Source organism: Heloderma suspectum, chromosome 1, assembly GCF_057233095.1.
Source record: "Heloderma suspectum isolate Gila_16-S chromosome 1, 16-S_ref, whole genome shotgun sequence".
NCBI lineage: Eukaryota > Metazoa > Chordata > Lepidosauria > Squamata > Helodermatidae > Heloderma > Heloderma suspectum.
Genome location: NC_139458.1, coordinates 183,208,096 through 183,230,319, shown reverse-complemented (window position 1 = coordinate 183,230,319; position 22,224 = coordinate 183,208,096). Strand labels below are relative to the sequence as shown.

At 42.4% G+C, this 22,224-nt stretch overlaps 1 protein-coding gene across 1 annotated transcript in view; it reads right to left on the bottom strand.

Annotated features, from left to right (window-relative positions):
• Positions 1-17,324: 17,324 nt before the first annotated feature.
• Positions 17,325-22,224, bottom strand: part of CSRNP3 (cysteine and serine rich nuclear protein 3) — an 86,270-nt gene continuing 81,370 nt past the window's right edge. The window contains exon 5 of the mRNA XM_084829696.1: positions 17,325-20,884. Coding sequence (XP_084685822.1) covers positions 19,805-20,884 — 1,080 coding nt within the window. The 3' untranslated portion in view covers positions 17,325-19,804. The remainder of the gene's footprint in view (positions 20,885-22,224) is intronic.

Sequence of the window (22,224 nt, the reverse complement as noted above, 5' to 3'; positions counted from 1 at the left end):
AGACCTTTCTGGGTTTGCACGACTCAACAGCCCCCGAACGGGGGATGCATATTCAAAATGGTGGCCACACACACTGCAGTCTCACCTGTAGTGTTGTGTGAACAGCCCCAGAGTCTGATTTAGCACCCTGGCAGTGAAATTCTGAATAGCAAAGTAACCTCTTTTTTTTTTTACAATAGGCCAACTGGTCTAAACTGGCTAGCTCTTCTGTAATGGAATTCCAAAAACAGGCAGAACAGACTAATAAATAAATTTCTGACTGGCTACTTGGCCTACTTACACTAGAAATGGAGTTTTCCCACAGGTAGTCCACACAACAACCTGCCTACATCAAGAAGTGGTTTTTATTGGCCTCAGATTTCCATACACCTCTGTATTTCATCTTCCTGGAACCATCCAGATCAGGAATCCAAAGATGGTCTCATGCTCTCTCATATCCTCTTCCCTGCAAGGAACTCTACACATGCTTTGAAACCCAAGATTCTACTCAAAGCATGTAAAATGTAAGTAGTTAAGTTAGATGGACTTTATTGATTTTATTTGCAAGCCTGTGTGTGTGTGATTGTTGCCTTCCCTTTTTTCCACTTTTCCTACATATATACATGGACATTTGGCTTCCGTGTTTTTAAAAGTTGTTTCAGATTTCTCATTAAATCTTCCCTTCGTGTGAAGATTGCATGGGTATTAAACTATCCTTTGTGGTGTTAAGATATTTTACAGAATTTTGTTAAGTGACCTCTGGGCTTTTGGAAAGTAAATCCAAATCTCCTTACTGTTCAATATTTCTAGAACTGGATTTAAGCGGGAGAGGCTTTTGGCAGTAAGACCTAGAAACTCCCCAAGCAGTTGGACAGCCTGGAGCAGCCTTCCCCAACCTGGTTTGCCAGCTTTGGACTACAATTCCCATAACCTCTGACCATTTTGTCAGGAGCTGTAGTGCAAAACACTGCAGGGTGGTGGTGGTAACCACATTGGGGAAGGCTGGCCTAGAGTGTTCAGGCTACAATCATCTTGTGGTAACAACTATTTCGATTCTGTTTGGGTAAAACCTTTATACAAAAGGGTGCCTGCCATTTGAAAAACCATCATATTTGGGTTTATCTCTCCTAGTCTTGACAGTCCTAAAAAAGGGTGATGACAGGACCAGGATTTAATGGGTGTAATGACCACTCATGAAACACTTGCTGTTCTGTCTTAACTGTAATGTAATTCAATGATAAAAAACCTGCTTGGTTAAAACCAGAGTAAAGCTATCACATGTTGGGTCAAGCTCCGCAAAGCCAAATTTCACAAATTGTACTTGCTTACAACTTACATTCCATGCACCCACACTTTTCCTGGGTCTTTCAGGCCCAAATCTAGATGGGGAGGATGAAATGCTTGGGACCAGCAAAAAGATGCCCCACATTGTCCTGGTCCCCACTGTCATGAAACATGTGAGCCTTAATGAATTGCTAGAAGAATCCTCCTGTGAATTGACCCACGCCTATTTGTTGCTTGCAAGAAAGCACAGTTTGTGACATTACTCAACGCCATCGCCGATCATGGGGTGTATTGTTAAGGCATCACCTTCGCTTCCAATTTCCTGGCTTTGTAGAGCTTGCGCCAACGTGAGATAGCCTTAATTACTCTGGTCTTAACTAGCAGGTATTTTTTTTATCATTGAATTGCTCTGGTTTTTAATAAGGGTATTATTACAGTGTAATGATCCCCAGATACCCACTCTGCCCCCCCCCCCCACACACACAATCTCATGTCAAAACTATCACAGTGGTCAAAACACATACTAAAAAGTCATTAACTGAGTAGATGTATAGAAATGAATAGATATGTCCCTATATGTTCAAAATAGCTTACGTCTGAGTAAGCCTGCACAGGGTTCCAGCATAGCCTTTTCCTCCCTCTTCATCAGTGATCTGTCAATCAGTGAAAGTGATTCTCTAAGTGTTCCAAATTAACACACTCTTATCTCAGTTGACAGTTTCCTGCTGCCCCTCTCCCACTGTCAGAATGCTGATAGGAACACAGGAATTCTTCTCAAACACTAAAGTACTGACCGCATTCAAGCTTCAGAGTGGAATGGCATGCCCGGCATATCTTTGCCAGCAATTGCTGCCATAGGCTTTCATGGGGCAGAAAAACCTCAGCTTTTTAACCACTACTCAGATCTTCACAAAATCGATATAAGATACATCTCAGCAAACCTGAATAAAGCTCATCAGTAGTTTTCACCAGAATTTGAAAGAAATATATGATATGCTGAGCTGCAGCTTGGAATAAAAGTACAAATATGTCAATTTTCAGCACTTTTTAACTTGCTGTGCCTGTGACAATTTTTACTGGTTCACTTTGAAATTTTGCACAAATACTGAACCTTTGAACTGCTGAATCCTTTCAGAATGCTGTCCTTGAAATCCATTAGAAATTCGTGGAGCATATCACCTCAAAGGTGTGTAAATTCGGTAGTCCTTGAAATGACATGGAATATTCTGTATTGCATAGCTGAGAACTTGTAGTGCTTAGATAATAGATAAGCTAGTCCCCTCTCCCCTTCATTTACTGCCTTTGGGGACTTCTCTCTCCTTTCCTAGGCCCCAGTTCCAAAACCCTCATTATGTAGGCCCACTTACCTTACCAGCTCTTTGGAATGCTGGCAGCTTAAAAACCCTCTGCTTTTCCTGCCTGTTTGGCTGAATTATCCGAATGTCACAATTGGTGTCTGTGATACCAGTTAAGAATATAAGAACAGCCATGCTGGATCAGACCAAAGGTCCATATAGTCCAGCACTGTGTGGCACAGCATCTAATTGTGTCCATGCAGAGGATGAAAGGAACAAACCAGAGACACTAATTTAAATGGGTTATTAAATTGGCCACAATTTTAGTAATTTTTTTAATAGGATTGGCGGAGGCTGTTCCCATTTAGCTCCTCTTCTCACAGCCACACCCCAGCCGAGCCAATCACCCTTTTGATTGGCTTGGCGCTATCAGGCTGCAGGGAGGTGCTGCTGCTGCTGCACAGGCTCCTGCCAGCTCTCTTCCTTTCCCGCCACAGGACCATGCAATGCCCACAATGATGGCTCCCCGGTAAGTGGGGAACTCGATTTCTGTTCACACAGTGGTCAACCAGCGGCCTGTAGGAAACCCATAAGTAGGACATGAGTGCAATAGCACCCACCTGCTCATGTTCCCCTGCAACTAGTGTTCCCAGGCCTCTGACACTGGGGATAGCATATAGCCATCAGGATGAGTAGCCATTGATAGCCTCCTCCATGAATGTGTCTAATCCCCATTTAAAGCCATCCAAATTAGTGGCCATCACTACATCTTGTTTAACTATGTGCTGTGTGAAGAAGTACTTTTATCTCTCCCAAATCTCCCACCAATCAGCTTCATGAGATGACCTCAGGTTCTAGTATTATGAGATAGGGAGAAAAATGTCTCCCTATCCGCTATCCATACCATGCATAATTTTGTATACCTCTATCATATCTCCCCTCACATGCCCAGATGTTGTAGCTTCTCCTCATGGGGGCATTACTCCAGCCCCTTGACCATTTTAGTTGCCCTTTTCTGCACTTTTTCCAGCTATACAAAATCTCTTTTGAGGTGCGGTGACCAGAACTGTACACAGTGTTCCAAGTCTGGTCACACCATAGAGTTGTATACGGGCAGGATAATATTGGCAGTTTTATTTTTTATTCCTTTCCTAACTTCCAATTGTCTGTCTAGGTGTTTTAAACTTCCTCCCATGAAAGAGCAGAATCAGATACCCTGACATGCCCCCAAGTAATCATCAAAAATTCCCAGGGTATGATGAGGGAACCATGACTGTTTGGTAATACAGATGTGCTCTTAACGGGCCAACCCTGACCTGAATTTTCTTTATTAACTTGTCCATAGCCTCAAACAGCCTGCATTGCCAGTTGCCTGAGCAAATGAGCACAGTAAGCGCATTCCTTGTCTGTGTGCCGCCACTGTAAAACATAGGTGACTTCTGACTTTTCCCTCATTTGCACGTACATCATTTTAATTCACCAAGTCCTCATTTGCTGAATTATTACAGCTGTCACGACAACTTATTTGTTGCATTACAGGGCTGTCCATCCAGATAGGTCCAACTTTTAAGAGCAGCCACAAAACAACTGGGTTGGGCTTATTGGTGATAATAAATATGTATGGTGCTAAACCTAGTGATCCCTTCATGGATCACTGACTTGTTGTGGCGAAGGGGCTTGCATAACTCAGTGAAGCCATAAGCTATGCTGTGCAGGGCCACCCAAGATGGACAGGTCATGGCGGAGAGTTCTGACAAAATGTGGTCCACTGGAGAAGGAAATGGCAACCCACTCCAGGATTCTTGCCAAGAAAACCCCATGGAACATATCACAAGGCTAAAAGAGATGACGCCGGAAGATGAGCCCCTCAGGTCGGAAGGTGTCCAATATGCTACTGGGGAAGAGCAGAGGGTATTTCCAAGTAGCGCCAGAAAGAGTGAAGCGGCTGGGCCAAAGCCGAAAGGACACTCAGCTGTGGATGTGTCTGGTGGTGAAAAGAAAATCCGATGCTGTAAAGAACAATATTGTTTAGGAACCTGGAATGTAAGGTCAATGAATCAAGGTAAGCTGGAGATGGTCAAACATGAGATGGCAAGATTGAACATCGACATCTTGGGAATCAGCGAACTAAAATGGACAGGCATGGACGAATTTAATTCAGGTGACCATTATATCTACTACTGTGGGCAAGAATCAGAAGAAATGGAGTAGCACTCATAGTCTACAAAAGGGAGGGAAAAGCAGTACTGGGGTACAATCTCAAAAACGATAGAATGATCTCAGTACGAATCCAAGGCAAACCATTCAACATCACAGTAATTCAAGTCTATGCCCCAACCACTGAGGCCGAAGAAGCTGAGGTTGATCGGTTCTATGAAGACCTACAACACCTTCTAGAACTAACACCAAAAAAAGATGTCCTCTTCATCATAGGAGATTGGAATGCTAAAGTAGGAAGTCAAGAAATCACCGGGATAACAGGCAAGCATGGCCTTGGTGTACAAAATGAAGCGGGACAAAGGCTAATCGAGTTTTGCCAAGAGAACACGCTGATCATAGCAAACACTCTTTTCCAACAGCACAAGAGGCGACTCTACACATGGTCATCACCAGATACTCAAGATCGAAATCAGATTGATTATGTCCTTTGCAGCCAAAGATGGAGAAGCACCATACAGTCAGTAAAAACAAGATCTGGAGCTGACTGTGGCTCAGATCATGAGCTTCTTATTGAAAAATTTCGGCTTAAATTGAAGAAAGTAGGGAAAACCACTAAACCATTCAGGTATGACCTAAATCATATCCCTTATGAATATACAGTGGAGGTGAGGAATAGATTTAAGGGACTAGACCTGATAGACAGAGTGCCTGAGGAACTATGGATGGAGGTCCATAACGTTGTTCAGGAGGCAGCAACTCAATCCATCCCAAAGAAAAAGAAATGCAAGAAAGCAAAGTGGCTGTCTGATGAGGCTTTACAAGTAGCTAAGGAAAGAAGGGAAGTGAAAAGCAAGGGAGAAAGGGGAAGATATATCCAACGGAATGCAGATTTCCAGAGAATAGCAAGGAGAGACAAGAAGGCCTTCTTAAATGAACAATGCAAAGAAATCGAGGATGGGAAAGACTAGAGATCTCTTCAAGAAAATTGGAGATATCAAGGGAACGTTTTGAGCAAAGACGGGCATGATAAAGGACAAAAAAGGCAGGGACCTAACAGAAGCAAATGAGATTAAGAAGAGGTGGAAAGAATACACAGAAGAACTATACAGGAAAGATCTGAATGTCCCTGATAGCCATGATAGTGCGGTCACTGAACTTGAGCCGGACATCCTAGAGAGTGAAGTCAAGTGGACCTTAGGAAGCATTAGTAACAACAAAGCTAGCGGAGATGACAGTATTCCAGCTGAGCTATTTAAAATCCTAAAAGATTATGCTGTTAAAGTGCTGCACTCAATATGCCAACCAATTTGGAACACTCAACAGTGGCCACAAGACTGGAAAAGGTCAGTTTACATTCCAATTCCAAAGAAAGGCAATGCCAAAGAGTGTTCAAACTACCGTACAATTGCGCTCATTTCACATGCCAGCAAGGTGATGCTCAAAATCCTACAAGCTAGGCTTCAGCAGTATGTGAACTGAGAACTACCGGAAGTACAAGTTGGGTTTCGAAGAGGCAGAGGAATTAGAGATCAAATTGCCAACGTTGGCTGGATGATGGAGAAGGCAAGAGAATTCCAGAAAAACGTCTATTTCTGCTTCATTGACTACGCTAAAGCCTTTGATTGTGTGGATCACAACAAACTGTGGCAAATTCTGAAAGAGATGGGGGTACCAGACCACCTTACCTGTCTCCTGAGAAACCTGTATGAGGGACAAGAAGCAACAGTAAGAACCAGACATGGAACAAACGATCGGTTCAAAATTGGGAAAGGAGTACGACAAGGCTGCATATTGTCGCCCTGCTTATTTAACTTATATGCAGAATACATCATGAGAAACGCCGGGTTGGATGAATCACAGGTCGGAATTAAGATTTCCAGGAGAATTATCAACAACCTCAGATACGTAGACGATACCACCCTAATGGCAGAAAGTGAAGAAGATCTCAAGAGCCTCTTGTTGAGGGTGAAAGAGGAGAGTGCAAAAGCTGGTTTGAAAACTCAACATTAAAAAAACTAAGATCATGGTATCTGGCCCCAACACTTCCTGGCATATAGAAGGGGAAGAAATGGAAGCAGTGACAGAGTTAATTTTCTTGGGCTCCAAGATCACCGCAGACAGTGACTGTAGCCATGAAATTAAAAGACGCTTGCTCCTCGGGAGGAAAGCTATGGCAAACCTAGACAGCAAAGTAAGAAGCAGAGACATCACCTTGCCGACAAAGGTCCGTATAATCAAAGCTATGGTATTCCCAGTAGTAATGTATGGCTGTGAGAGCTGGACTATAAAGAAGGGTGAGTGCCGAAGAATTGATGCTTTCGAACTGTGGTGCTGGAGAAGACTCTTACAAGTCCCCTGGACTGCAAGGAGGTCAAATCAGTCAGTCCTAAAGGAAACCAACCCTGAGTGCTCATTGGAAAGACAGATCCTGAAGCTGAAGCTCAAATATTTTGGCCACCTAATGAGAAGAGAAAACTCCCTGGAAAAGACCCTGATGCTGGGAAAGATTGAAGGCCAAAGGAGAAGGGGATGGCAGAGGATGAGATGGCTAGATAGCATCACCGATGCAATGAATATGAACTTGAGCACACTCTGGGAGAGAGAAGAGGACAGGAAGGCCAGGCATGCTATGGTCCATGGGGTCACGAAGAGTCAGACACGACTTAACGACTGAACAGCAACAACAAAAACCTGGTGATAGTTTTCTATCTATATAGTTTAAAAATATACTTCAAAACAATACAAGATAGTATACTGCTATTATTTGGTAGTGGTTGTTTTTGGTGTGGTTAAGCTTCCACAGCACAACCACATAGTATTCTCTCTCATTGTTTTTAAGTATATCATTTACAGCATAATAGCAGGGTGATTTTTGGTATTGTTTTGATGTATATTTTTAAACTATAGAGATCTAAAAAAATATTATTAGATTCAGCTCCATACATATTTATTATTGCCAATAAGGCCAAACCAGTTGTTTTGTGCCTATATTTCTTAAGGTTGGGGGATAGTTCCTGTTTTTTGTTTGGTCAACTGTGAGAGCAAGCATAAGAAACAGTGCACTAGTCTAGCCAAAACTTTACCTTAAAAATATGCAAGCTTGCTCCATGAAGTAGCAAGGACTTAAATTCCTTGTCAACCAGACTGATCAGTGTAAAGTGGGTTTGAATTCTGTGTGGCCATCAGTGGCAAGACAGCAAGATTGGTGGGTGAGAGGGAGTAGAGATTATGATGGCAGGTGTGTGTTTAAAGTGAACCTTGAACAGAAGTACAACTCCTAGAAGAGATCCTTCCCATTGTTAAAAGCATGCTGAACATGGTACAGATTCTTGTTTTATCCAGAAGTAAAGAAGTAGGTCTATGCGAAAATAAGTTTCTAGGTTTTCTTTAAAGCTGTCTTCTGAATTCAAGTGTTTATAAGAAAACTGTGTTTATATATTTTTCTGTGTCAGTATGTCTCATCCACCAAAGGAAACCCTGGAGCTCCATTAATAATTGTTCACAGCAGAATAAATACCAATCTGGCAGCAGATGTTGATTTCTTTCCCTTGCATCACTCTGGGTAAGATATGTCATACACACAATATCATTCTGAGAGCCAGAAAGCCATATTCAAAATACAGCATTTTTTCGTTACAATTTATCAGCCAGAATCTATTTTTATTGGTTATTTCTGTTTTCAAATGCAAATAATTAAAGGATAATAATTATATAGCTCTGTAGCTTAGCAGATAACATTAAGCAGCAGCTTTAGTTATATTACAGCTCACACATTTTAAATGCTTATTCAATTAATTAACCAGCAGAGGATGCTGTTGCAGAATTATTTCCAACAGTGTATGAAAATGGCTTCCCAATCTTATGTATAACCATATGGAACAAAATTCAGCTGATGAGACTGGTGATGTTTATGATGGAACATACAGGTAGTAGAACATAATTTTCCCCACATGTGAAGTAGACCTTATCATAATTACTCATGGAAGCGTATGATTGGGTACTGTAAACATAAAAAGAAAGAGATGAGCACTTCTTGCCAAAGAGTGCATATAAAGCCACTAAGGGCTTACCCAGATTAGATGGTGATTTATTTTGGAGTTCTGAGAGTGCTGTGGTTTCCAGAATCAATGGCCAGTCCATACCACTGTGCTTTCAGAATGACAGTATCCAGACCGCCTTTCTTCTGTAGGGCTTTCATGACTGGCTTCCCCTGGGGTCATGCCATTAAATCTATAGCTGCAAAGAGCAAGTACAAAGAAGACAGGGAGCACTAAAGGAGAGAAATCTGAGCAGTTTGAAAGCCCCTAGTTCCTCCCCCATCGAAGAGAGCATGCAGGGGTAAAAACTCAGTCCCTTTTTCTGCTCCAATTTTTTCCTTCCGTTCCTCCCCCAGAGAGTTGTGTGCGTGGATACGGCTGTGGGAAAACTGGGGCAGGCTGCCTTTAATATTTCCTTTGATGAAATCTCAGGCCTTGCTGGGGTTTCTGTCACTAAGCTCCTTGCAGTCCTAGAAGGTACCATTTCACCACCACACACACCCCACCCCATCATCCTTTAAACTGCAGGCTTCTTGCTCCTGCTGATTCTGTTGTTGGATGATTAGCAGAAGCAGCAGAAGTGATGTGGAAGGAGGGGGAATGGAGAGAGCCCCCATCGAAGTGATGGGGGAAAGTGGGGCTGCCGGGATTCCTAGTGGCAGTGCAACTTACCCCAGAGACTTGCAGAGAGCATTCCTTGACCTCTGGAATATGTAGGGAGGGACACTTGTCTCTTCTTCATGGGGAGGAGTCGCTATGCTCCCCCAGGCTGGCCCTGCCTAGCAAGCCAAATATTCAGGTTGACTTGGTCCTCCTAGGAGCCCAGCTTCTGTTGCTTCTTAGATTTTTTTTTTTTTATTCCTGCAGTCTACTGCTTTTTTTTCTTTTCTTGCTCCTCTTCTCTGCCCCACTCCCAACACAATGTATCAAGGGACTCTGCCACAGGGTTTGAGGTTGCAGCAGGTACCTCTCCACCCCAGATCAGACTGCCTGTCACTGCAGCAACTCTCTCAGCACATTGGCTCTTGTCTCTTGTCTCTCCTCTCTGGACCAGGCATCCCAGCTGGGACCTGGAGGGAGCAGTGAGTGGAGCAGCCAGGAAGAGCCATTTGTCCCATCTTGCTCGCCTACCAACATGGCAGGGAGAGGACACAGCACCTTCAGCGTGATTGCCCGCACTCAACCACCACGGCAAGAAAATGTGCATAGGCTCCCCAGGCTTCAGAAGAAGGTCAAACAGCTCAACAAAAAGGCATGAAATTGGCACCATATCTGGAGTGGCATCAAGTCTTGGTAGGGGTGAGCCTCAAAACTAGCAAACCCACCACCCCCGCCGTTCCAGACATCTAGGTGAAGGGAGCACTAACCCAGTTCTCATTGTAGATCCAAAGCCTCATCACCTAACCAGTGCTGAGGGCCCTGCCAGATTGTGGGAGGGGAGGAGTGAATCCTCAGAAAGACTTGGGTGACTTCCCTATCATAGATACTTACGAAGTGGCAACATGGGTTTCTGTCAACACATTTACTAAACATTGTAAGATGCAGCCTTTGGACATAGGTTCTGCAGAAGGTTCTGATACCAAAAGGCACTGTTTTCTTACAGACCACCTTAAAAGTCACTGCTCTCTACGAAGTCCAAGGTCAAGGAATTCCCTAGATGACCTCTGGAGGAAATAGAATTTTTCCTTTACCAAGAATGTCTGTTTTCAGAGTCTTGTAGAGGGCATTCCACCCACCCTTCCTTTTGGGAACAGCACATAGATTCCAGATGGGGGATTAGGTTGCAACATCAGCCAGCATCACATATGGAGTCCTGGGATAAGTTCATTCCCATTCATGTACGGTTCTGTCTGCTGTTTAACTTATTCAGTTTTACATATATAAGCCAGTTGGTGTAGTTCTGTCTGTTTTCAGTATGGTGTTGAAGGGCTGTTTGTTCTACCAGTCCAGTCTGGAGGTAGGGTGGGGCTCCTCCCTCTGAAGAAGCAATAAGTTGCCCTGCCTACATGTCCCAGAGGGAGATGCCATCCCAAGGTCAGTCAAGGAATGCCTGTGAGACTCAGAGAACAGACATTAAACATTACAAAAAATTGTTTTTACAGGGTAGAAGTCCTATGAAGAGTACCATGATGTTGCATAGCTTATGAAAGAAGAAATTAGACATTTCCGGGTGAAGAAGAGGGTACCCATGGTAGAGATGAAACCAGGAGCTACAAAGCCTTGATCCTGCCCCCATATGTTGCATATACCAAGGGTAGGCAGATGGTAGACTGTGATCCACTGATGAAGCAAAGCCCACGTTCTGGTGAACCATTTAATGCCTGTTGGTTGCTGAGATTCTTGCAAAGGATATTAGACTAGGTGGACCTTGATTTGATCTAGCAAGGTACTACTTGTGTTCTTAAATAAGGGTGCTCATTTATCAGGATCACTTATCACAAATCAGTTATGCTTAACAGTTAAAAGATGAATATGCACTCTAGCTTTGTCAATTTAAAACATATCAGTGGACCGTGGGGATTCTAGTAAAACAAAAGCAAAAACAGCAGATCACACATGACCGAGGTCACTCTGCCCCTGCTATATATAGGGCTACAATTTTGCACATGAGGCCATACCACTCTGGATAAAAAAAGCACTATGTGACTTCAAGATGGTACATATGGGTAAGCCCTGATTAGTTTTTCAGATTAACAAAGCAGTAACTCCCATACAGAGGAGAGATAACGCATTAATATTTTAACCTCAGAAGAGTCTTATCTCTCACACATGCACACGCACTCAGTACAAAAGAGACAGTAGTTGATGTAACGTAGAAACTTGATTTACTTTGTTGCAAACAAATGGACAATAAATATATATTGTACAATATATAGTAAAAATACAGCATAATACGAGTGCCACTAAGAAAAAAAATAACCTAATTTTAAGACTTATAAATGCTTATTTTGTAATATATACATTGCAGAAATAAGCCACAATAAATACATCAAATTACATATCATTCATCATAAATACTGAAAATATAAATACAGAAGGATACAGTTAAAATAAAGATTACAGCATAAGGTCCAAGTTAAGGTTTTTGTTGCCTACATTACCCTTTTGGTATTTGTGAGGTTGCAACTTATAAAACAAATTAAATCAGCACATGGAGGGTATAATACAGTATAATGTCAAATATAGTGTGTGTGTAGGTTTTTGAGTTCTGAGTTCTATTCTTTTGTCATAAATGTCTTGGGTGTGCGGGTGTGTTGGGGAGATATGCTTGAGGAACAGAAATCTGCAATGACCTCCAAAATCTGCACCATGTAAGGCAGGGCAGGCAATGAGGAGCCCGTGGGCACCACCATGCCCCCGGGCACCTTTCCTGGCACCCACCAATGTGCCCTACCCCTCCCACATAATAATGATACACATTTTCTTAACGGCAGCTGGGATGGCTGTGAAATAAGTTTCTGTCAGTGCTGAAAACTGTGGGTTCAAATAAATTGTTCAGTGTGTTGGGGCTCAGACCCCACCTCTACCTTGTACTCAGTCTTTACGGCAAGTTAGTTGTCCTTTGCCATGCCTCCCACGGCAGTCATTTTGTGGTGGTGCCGAGGACAGGTTCTCAAATTGCCAAATGTGCCCACAGCCCAAAAAATGCTGCCTCCCCCTGGTGTAGTGTCTGATGCCTCTGGCCATCCTGCTTGGATCAGGGGTATATGGCCACTAACTGGAAGCTATGTTTGCATGTTGTAACTCAATGAAATGCTTTGGCAGTGGAGGGCAGCTTCTGCCCATGACGGGTGAGTTGGGAGACCCATTCGCCACAATCAAAAGGTGGCCTAATAACGGGACAATCTTGTGCATCTGCCCTGAAAGCTGTGTTGCTGTTATTTACAATTTTCAAGTAGCTGTGATAACTAGAATCCACATTTCTGTGAAACATCCACTTTGAATCATTCTCTTTCCTGAATGAGAATTGGAAAAAACATTGGAAAAAACAATTGGACCCATGGTTGTATGCACTATTTACTTTGTTTATTGAGACCATTCCTGATCACGGAGTTACTGAGAAGCTTTATCAATTTCTTTCCATATATCAGTGGCTATCAAAAGAGAAACAAAAGGAAGAGGGTAGAGCAAATGATGAAAATCATATGTAGCTCATATTTGTTCAAAGAGATCTCTTATCACAAATGTGTCCATCTTATGACAAATGTTGATTGAGTTTGCTAATGTACAATGTGTGGATCAGTATAAGGTACATCGTTCTAACGAACTGTTGTGCTGCTTGTGTGGATTAATGAATGCTTTTTGAAAAGCCGTCACACCAGCAAAACAAATCGAAGAGAGCAGGAACAGGTTGGTTTCATGATGCTGAATCTCGGGTTCTTGGGGTAAACTTTCTGTTGTACTATTTATTCACTGTTAAATTTCTAGTAAAAAAAACTCCATTGAATACTTTACATGTGTTTTGACGAAGTGCATTTCAGATGCATTTCTATGGCGTCATCTGTAATTTAGCCCACTGAACCAAGATCTAGCTAAGATTACTTAGCATAGATGAGGATAATGTGGCAGCTTTATGAATCAATGGATATGAAACAGTGAAAGCTTTATATTTATGCTTTATTAATATGACTTTGGGCTTTGAACAAATGAGTTTCAGGTTGCTTAGGAATTCTACTTTTGAGGGAAAAAATACTTCATTAAACCTACATATTAAGATTTTGCTTGGGAAGAGAGTGGTGTTATCACAAATAAAAAGCAAGGTTCAGTTTTCACCTAAATTAAATCAGTTGGCCTGCCACTCCAATCCTATGGTTTTCTTAAACTGCAAAGATTCAATTACCTGTTTTGCACAACAGCTCACTGTAGCTTAAATTTATCCGCTGAGGTTGTTGCGTTGTGCCAGGCGCCCATGGGTGCCATTTTTGCATGGCACCTGACTTGCCATGTCATGTGAACCCAGGCAGCAGGGATTGTTTGAGGATTAAACAACTCTCAAAGAACCCAGTGCTTGCTTTAGGGTAATTTGAGGGTTGTCTAACCCTCAAATGACCCCTGCCACCTGGGTTCACATGACACGGACGCAGCACAACAGCCCCTGAGGGTAAATTAAACCAAGGTAGACTGTCGTGATGTGCAAACAAGCCCAGTAAAGTAGCTTGCACTGCACAGGCTGAAGGATGGCTCTTTACTTTGGAAGTAGCTGGACCCAGCTGTATCAGTTCCCCTTCACATATCTCCTCTATTCTTTTCAGTTACAGCTGATGCGTGCTCCACCCTTCGTGACTCCATTTTTGTTCCAAAGATTCATAAAAATGGCTTACAAGGACTGGAGCCTACACTGTTCTTGCACATCTAATAGAGTGGGGTGGAGTAGAAATGCTAAAAGCAGCTGGCATGAGTCCCTAACACTAGCATTGGGACACATTGTTGCCTTAGGCACTGATGTTAGGATGCTGATTCATGATCCTAAGAGCAGCAGTGTAAGTATATGGGATATACATATATTGGTCCATATATTCCTAATGTAGAAATGTCAGCTTTCACACTTCCTGGACAGCCCTGGAAAACCATTCTGCTTGCTAACGTAAATATTTGGCATCTTCCTCTCTCCTTCATGAGACTACATTCTCTACCCGGGTGGGTAACACATGACATCATGTGCCACCCATGACTGTTTTTGCTGTCCCTCTGCCCCGTGAAATTTGCTATGGCGGCAGCAAAAACATGGCAACTTTGCAAAGAAACGAAGTGTGTTCTGATTGCAAGCAAAATCATGCTCCCAGAGCACAATTCTGCTTGCAGACAAGGCACGCATTCTTCACATGCCTTGTTCCCTTGCAAAATCACTGCTTTTTTTTTTTTGCTGCCACGACGGCAAATTTAGCAGCAATTGTGGCGGTGATGGTGCCAATTTTAGGAGGAGTGGGTGCAGCCCCCTGACCTCCAGATGTTGCCTACCCCTGCTGTAGCAAGTAAGGATATATATCAATATTACCTTCAAGAGTCACATTATTTTCTTTGATATGTATATGTGTTTGCAGCAAGTATGAACAGAAAGCACTTGACTACGCTATACAATTTGTGCCTCTCAGTTTCCACCCAGGCTTGCCTATCACTGTCAAACAAGATAGGTTCTATTTAGGTTGATTGCAACATTGTAGTCCTCCCCCGACCCCTGCCCAATTCTCCTTCATCCTCAAGGTCATGTTTTAAACATGATCCTATTTTCCTGTGAAAACTAACAGGAAGACTAAAGGAAAATGTTTAAATGAGGACCAAAGACATTATTTGAACATCCTAGGAATATTGTATTTTTTTCAAAGAATTAGAGTTTTCCCATCTGGTACAAGATAAATTCAGTCACCATCATCCAGCAGAACAATCTGTACATGGATCACATTCACATTGGGCCCCACTGGCAGAAGGATGCAATGTGAGGGAAAATCTGATCTCCCTCTTAGTTCTCCCTCTCACACCTCATCCATCTGTGCATGGGTCCTGATGTGGAAAGGGCCCTGTAGGCAGAAAGTAGACCTCCAGATTTTTTTTTACTTAAGACTCCCAGCATTCCCGGCCATTACACTGGCAGGGTCTTCTGGGAGTTTAAGTCCCAAAGATCTGGAGATCAACCTTCTGCCCACCCCTGCTTTACTAGATCCTGGCTCAGACAGTACCAATTGCCTGTTTGCATCTATCAGGGCAGTGAGTTTACAGTACGACATACATGGTCATGTAAAAAATAATTGTATAATCACTGCAATTCCAACTCAGGTTAAGGGTTTATTAAGTAACCAATACCATAGCTCTCTTGTTTATTGCAGAACTTACACTGGGGAAAGCAGGGAGTGCACAAACTCAGTTTTTTTTCCAGACTCTTTTATATTCAAGTGAATAACAAAACTATAAATACACACCTGGAAAAGAATGTAACTGACTCTCATAACATGAGAACTGCAGTACTGGGCCAACTTCTCTAACTACTCTGGGCATCCTGCTGCCCAAGATGATACGATTGTGTCCTCACAGGTTTCTCCACATGTGCTACATGCCTTCTAATGTCAAGAAAACCATTGGTAATGCCAGGAACCACTGGGTTATATTAACATAGAATCCCAAGGAGATTTCATCATGGAAGGTTTCAGGGCAGAACATTCCAGTCCACCAAATATTTTTTTCTTGAGCAGAATCAAATGACTCTGCCCATGAGTTCTATCCAACATTGAATATCTGCCAGTGGAACAGATTTCCCCTCCCCTGTGTAGTCTCCCTCAACCTCTCGCCCCAAATTGCTCCACAGAGTTGAGGAGATTGGGGAGGGGGCACATGAAGGAGAAGAGACAGTGGAAAGTCCAACTGCACAAGCAGACATCTGCTCACGCAGTATTGGATTTAACACAATAATATGATATGTAGGTGAGATTTAATTGGCTAGGAAAGTGCTCTCCATTGTTTTCCTTCTGGTCTGCTGACAATGTGCAGGATGATTTGTTATTAGACAGAAACAGGCAAAAAAGAATGTGCAGTTCCAATGGTAATGTCGTGTTCCAACTTGCTGACTAGCTTCCAAAACTAGCGGGCATTAACTATCTTATGCACATAAATTTAGCATGATCATCTTCATTATCTGTGCAAGAGAGCCTTGTGAAAATTAAAATATAACATGCAAAACTCGTACAAAACACATTCACTGTTATTTGTCATTTAGTCACAAGAAGCCTTTTGGCACACAGAGGCAAGGTTCACAGATATAAAACCAAAGGCTAATAATGCAAGGAGTACAGCACTTAATTAACTGAACCATGGGAGTTTATTCCACCATCCTCTCCCACGTGTTCTGCTATAGATGACCAAAAGAAGACAGGAAAATAAGATTCAAATGAATCCACAGAGCTTTCAAATATGAGAGAATTATAAATAGGACATAAGCTTGACTTGCTTCTGACATCCAAGTGACTCTGGGCCTTGCCGTGAGGCTGATGTTGACCAGGCTGGTGGAATATACAGGGCAGATAAAATCCTAAACAAAACTATTAAGGAAGCTTAAGGCTTCATACAGTTACATGGCATTTTCCTTCTTGGAACATGAGATGGTTGACAGAAGGGCCATATCACCCTGCCCAGGAGCAGGCAAAAGTGTGCATTCACTTGCTGAAATCGATGGAAAAGCCTTGGTATAAGACCATACTCTTAAGTCTACAGTAGTGAGGGGGAAATGCATTTTTATATGGTATGTACAATCTTGATCAACACTTCTGATAGGGCTATAATTTAAATATTAATTATTAAAAGACAGATTTAGCTAATTATTTTCATCACAGTGCCATGCAATCAAAGGCGCTTCCTCAATAGCCAGTCAATTTCTAGATTAGGCATTTATTTAAATGGGTGCCGTTACCCAAACAACAAAAAGTGATATACTGTACTTTAAATCACCATTTAAAGGGGCACTTATAAATTTAAAACATAGTGCACCATTATTTTAAAGAATGGATGATGCACAGGTGACCTACTAATTCAGTTTTACAAATGTAGAGCTTCCAGTGTTTTTTGTTTTTGTTTTTTTAATGGATTATCGTACCAGAACAAGGTGAAACTCTGACTCAGGTGTTAAGTGGGACAGCCAGAGGTCAGATTATTGTACTTCGGGTTACAATCATAGGTATAATTCTTGAGATATCACAGAAAATTATAAACGGATGTTTTCTATTTGGATCTACTTGATCCAGAAGCTTATTACTGGTAGGCAAGCTCTGATATGCACACAGAGCTAGCACCTGCCTGGAAGGACCCCCTGTTCACTTCAATGGAGGAAGCGACTCTGGCCTGCATTCCTTCGCATAGACAGATTCACCCCCTCCACTGAAGGAAATGGAGGATGCTGCATGTGCAGGAGCTCCATGTGCACACAGGTCTTAGATTAGAGCATCAGTCAATCAATAATTACAAATAGTACCATATTTTAAATCCATAACTAAAAATGGGCAATTGTGGACATTATCCTGTTGACTTCAGTCAACTTTCAGATCAAGGCTTTAATATGTGTACATTACTGTGGGTGAAATCTTGATTTGCACTGAAGTGAATGGCTGAATGCGCATAGAACCCTATCTTCCATTTACAAGTGCTCAGGGTGGGCCCCTTTCTCAACAAACAGAACCATACTCTCCTCTTACTAATCACATATTTAGGCATTCAAGAATTGGCTAGGGAACGTCTGCAGAATGTCTTTCTGATCATTTTTACATGATGCCTATATGGTACATTTAAAAGATGATGATGATGATGATGGTAACCCCACAATCCAGCATGTCTCCAAGACTTTTCATAGCCTCCACAAGTAAGAGGAGGCACTAAAGTGCATTAGTTAAGCTTGATGTTTGCAGGGCAACAAGAGGGTACGTATGCAAACGCTACAACTCTGCTCTTAAAAAGGAGCACAGAGGACACAATCCACCAAAGGGTATTTGCAACTAAGTCCCACTGGAAGCAATGGAATGAGGCTTGCAACTAAACAAGGCTTCATTGCTTTCACTGGCCCTTAGGGCTACTTTTCAATTACTTCACTACTGTAGTTGCCATTTCCATGTGGCTGCTTCTCATACCACTCTAGTACTGTACATAATAGGGAGACAAGGTGCAGGGACTAATGAGGAACAAGTGTGCCACTGCGGTGTAGTGATTAAAGCAGGGGTGGGCAACGTGAGGCCAGCATGTGGCTCCCGAAGCCTCCCCATGGAGCCCCCCGCAACCCCTTGCCACCACTATGCAGCTAAAATACAGGGTGGCAGCTGCAGGAGTGCAGCCCATGGGGCAAGGGTCTGGGGTGTGTGTGTGAAAATGGCCCCTGGACCTCTTGAAGTTGCCCACTCAGACCAGTAATCACCGGACCCAAGCCAATCCTTCCATTAACAGCATTAACACTCTCCACTGATGGGAAGGTGCCAGTGGGAACAGGGAGCTGGTGGCAGGAAACTCCCCTGCATGACCAGTACATGTGGGAGAGGGTGAGGGAACGATATGAAGGGTGGCTGGACTGTGTTCATATTTAGCATTGGACATTCCCTTTGAATAGACAATGGAAAGATAAATGCCTGAAATAAAATAATAAAACATACAAACTAGTTGCAACTAAATTTTGCTGGACTGTGCCCAGCTTCCTGATTATGTTGGTGTCATTATTTTAAAACAGAGGATTGTCCCACATTTCATCTTTCTAGAAAATGTACATACCTATGAGTACAATTCAGAAGGTGGAGCTCCTTGCACATCCTTCACTCCTTTCTATGAAGATTGAGCAGGAGCTTCAACAAGAGCTCCACACATGTGCCATTAAAATGAATGAAGCATGCCCAGCTGGCTGTACTTCCTGGACTGCCCCTTAGATTCCTACTTGTAAATATGAATAGACTCTAGGGCAGGTCAAAAAATATGGTTCCATGTCAGCTTTAGACAGCATCTCAAAAGATGTATATATAGCTTGCCTAATGAAAGTTGAAGTGGCTGTGCTGTTCTGCTCAAAAGTTCAGCTCCAATGAACATGCTGTTCATTTTTATCAAGACATGAGTACTAAGCTACAATAAATAAAATATACATTACTGAACAATTCAGGGTTTTTTTTGTAATCACATCTACATTTAAAAAGTCACTATCTTCAAATATGTGTGAAAATTTAGTACTCTAAACATGAAGATTCGAAAGTAAAATGTTCATTATCTTGCACAGGCCCGACAATAAAATGAGAAGCTTTGAGTTAGATAGCCCAGCTTCACATAGTTTGACAGGTAGGCTTCTATTTTTTAGTGGTTTTTTTAAATCTAGGTATTTTCTATCAAAAGACCATTTGATTTTTTTCCTTTAAATTTTACTTTTTACACGAACTGTTTTTGTGCAATGGCTACAACCAGTATAGCTTGAAAGGGAAAACAAAAATCAAAACGTTAACCACAGTCTGTCCCCCTTACCTCCATTGCTAAGGGGAAAAAGATGGTTCCAGGGAATCCAATTAAAATAGAGTGCATTTAAATATAGGGATTCAGTCCTAAAATAATTTAAACCGGTACTGTTTCCATGACAGGTGATTTGATACACTCTTCACGCAGTCTGCTCTTTTCTGAAAGGCTGAGTGAATTCTCAGTGGGATGATCCGGGAGGTGAGTGCCACCGTTCAAAGTAGAAACAAATCCATCTTGAGAAGGACTTTTCAAGAATGAGGGAAAGTCCAATTGAGAGTGTCTTGGCCTATGCTCAGCATATAAACTACTACACGGACCAGCATTATCACTTTCTGAAGATGAGCAGCAGACTATGACAGACGGATTTGAAGAAGGATAAAGTGAGCCGCTGTAACTTTCCTCTGATTGCCGTGTATAGTCAACAAACTGTTCTGAAGTTGGATTATAAGGCACCAGGGAAAGGTTACCATTCTTTACGGTATCCCTTTCAGAATAAGTCTCACGCATCTGATTAGGAGTGCCAGGCCCATGGTTCTCTATTTGGTAATAAAGTGATGAAGAGTTGGCATAGTAGGAGGAGGCCTTTGAGTGGTTTTCATGCATGGTGGTGCTATCGGAATAGCAAAGGACCGAGGGAAGAGCTTGTACCATGTCAGCATGAGCACCCAATCCTTCCACAAAGTCATCCACTTTTTCATCATCTTCCTCCTCCTCCTCTTCCTCCTCCTCTTCCTCCTCCTCTTCCTCTTCCTCATCATCTTCATCTGTTTCACTTGGTGCTAAACTCTGTGTGCTGGAATCTGTAACTCCACTGCAAAAGCTACTCGCATCTTCCTCCTCCTCCTCCTCTTCCTCCTCCTCACCTGGACAGTCCAAGTCATCAGCTGACTGCAAGTGCATTACAGTAGCCCGAGGTTCTGCTTCAGTTTCAAAGCTGTCTTGAACCGAATATTCTAGAGGGTGGGTTGTGGGGCCCATTGAACTGCTGTGAGCACTTATCTCACTGTGGCAACCATTCAGTGCAGGTACTTGCTGCTCTCTGTTTTTCTCCAGTTCAAGTTTCATTATAGTGTGCAAAAAGTGAGTCCGAACACGGATGGGGTTAAATTCAATTCTACCTGCTGTATTGCTACATCCTTCTTTAGTGCAACCACATGGGAAAGACATACGATCCACCTTTAGAAAAGAGACCATGGATTAACAGTGTGTGTCATGAGGGTGGGGAAGACAATCGTACTACAGACCCTTTACAAGCTAAAAATGGACAATAAAACAAGGAGCTTCAGCTAGGGAACTTGGAAACATGGTTGTAGGATGGTATATGAAATAAATGGATTACATTAAATAAAAACTGCTCAATACACAATATCGTATCTGGCTGAAACAAATCCAGAACAGAGAGCTATTTGAAAGGAAGAACCTCAAAATCAGTAGCTCTGTTGAAGACGCAGATGGCAGTATAGATGTAGGTGCTGATTGCTTGCTATAGTTAAGCAATCAGGAGTGGGCCATGGGCTCTCTTCAGGAGCCTGAATCCTCTTCCCAAGCCATGCTGGGCCTACCAGCTGTTAACGGATATATTACCATTGCTATTAACTATGATTAGGGCTAACCAGGGTTCGGGCTCACTATGTGAAGCCATGGTTTGATGCTGGTTTCAAATTCGGGGTTAACTGGGAACCCCGGCTAACCCTAACTGAACTTAATGTCCATGCTGACATAATGGTTAGCCATGGATAGGATTGGGAAGTGGAATTCATGCCTCAGGATTGTGGACGGGACTATGTGATCCCACATCCTTAACCATTGGCAGCATCAGATCTGCACCAAACCTATAGGAGATGTGAATCTGCAGTGCAGTGCAATGCCACAGCAAAGCAACAGAAGTTCTGGGTCTTAAAGGCAGGGGGGCAATCATTTACTATAGTTAAGGACTGCCAACTGCTGCATTACAAAACTGACTTCTGGGTTTCTCATTACTAGATAAAAATGATTATAAACAGACATAAATGAGATAAACAATTAACAATTATCTTGAAGGTCTATATTAATCTTAAATGGTCAGATGCTGAAAATATGCCCCTGGAGCTGTTTTATGGCCATAGCAGGTACATTTATCTGTGATCTGATTAAGACAAAAGCTTTGAAACATATCTTCTTTGCTGTTTTTTTATACATGAATTTAGAGTGGCTTCTCTCGGCTACAAATACCCAAGTATAAACTAAACATGTATTGTTGTAAAGAGTGTTCATGTGTATAAACTGCTATTGCCCTCTTTTAAATACAGAGAAGTGGCTGCCTTTTCTAATGGCAATTTTAAAGCAAAAGCAGCAATTTACATGCACGTGGGGCATTGAATTTGGAAGGTGTGCATTTTATACTCTGGCATTTATGCTTCATTACAAAATGTAGCATATAGCAAATGCCTTAGTACTGATTCTTCTTCTTAAGGTGTCGTCTCCTATCGGAGATTCAACCCCCCCCCCTGCTTTTGTACAGAGCTAAGCAACAGCGT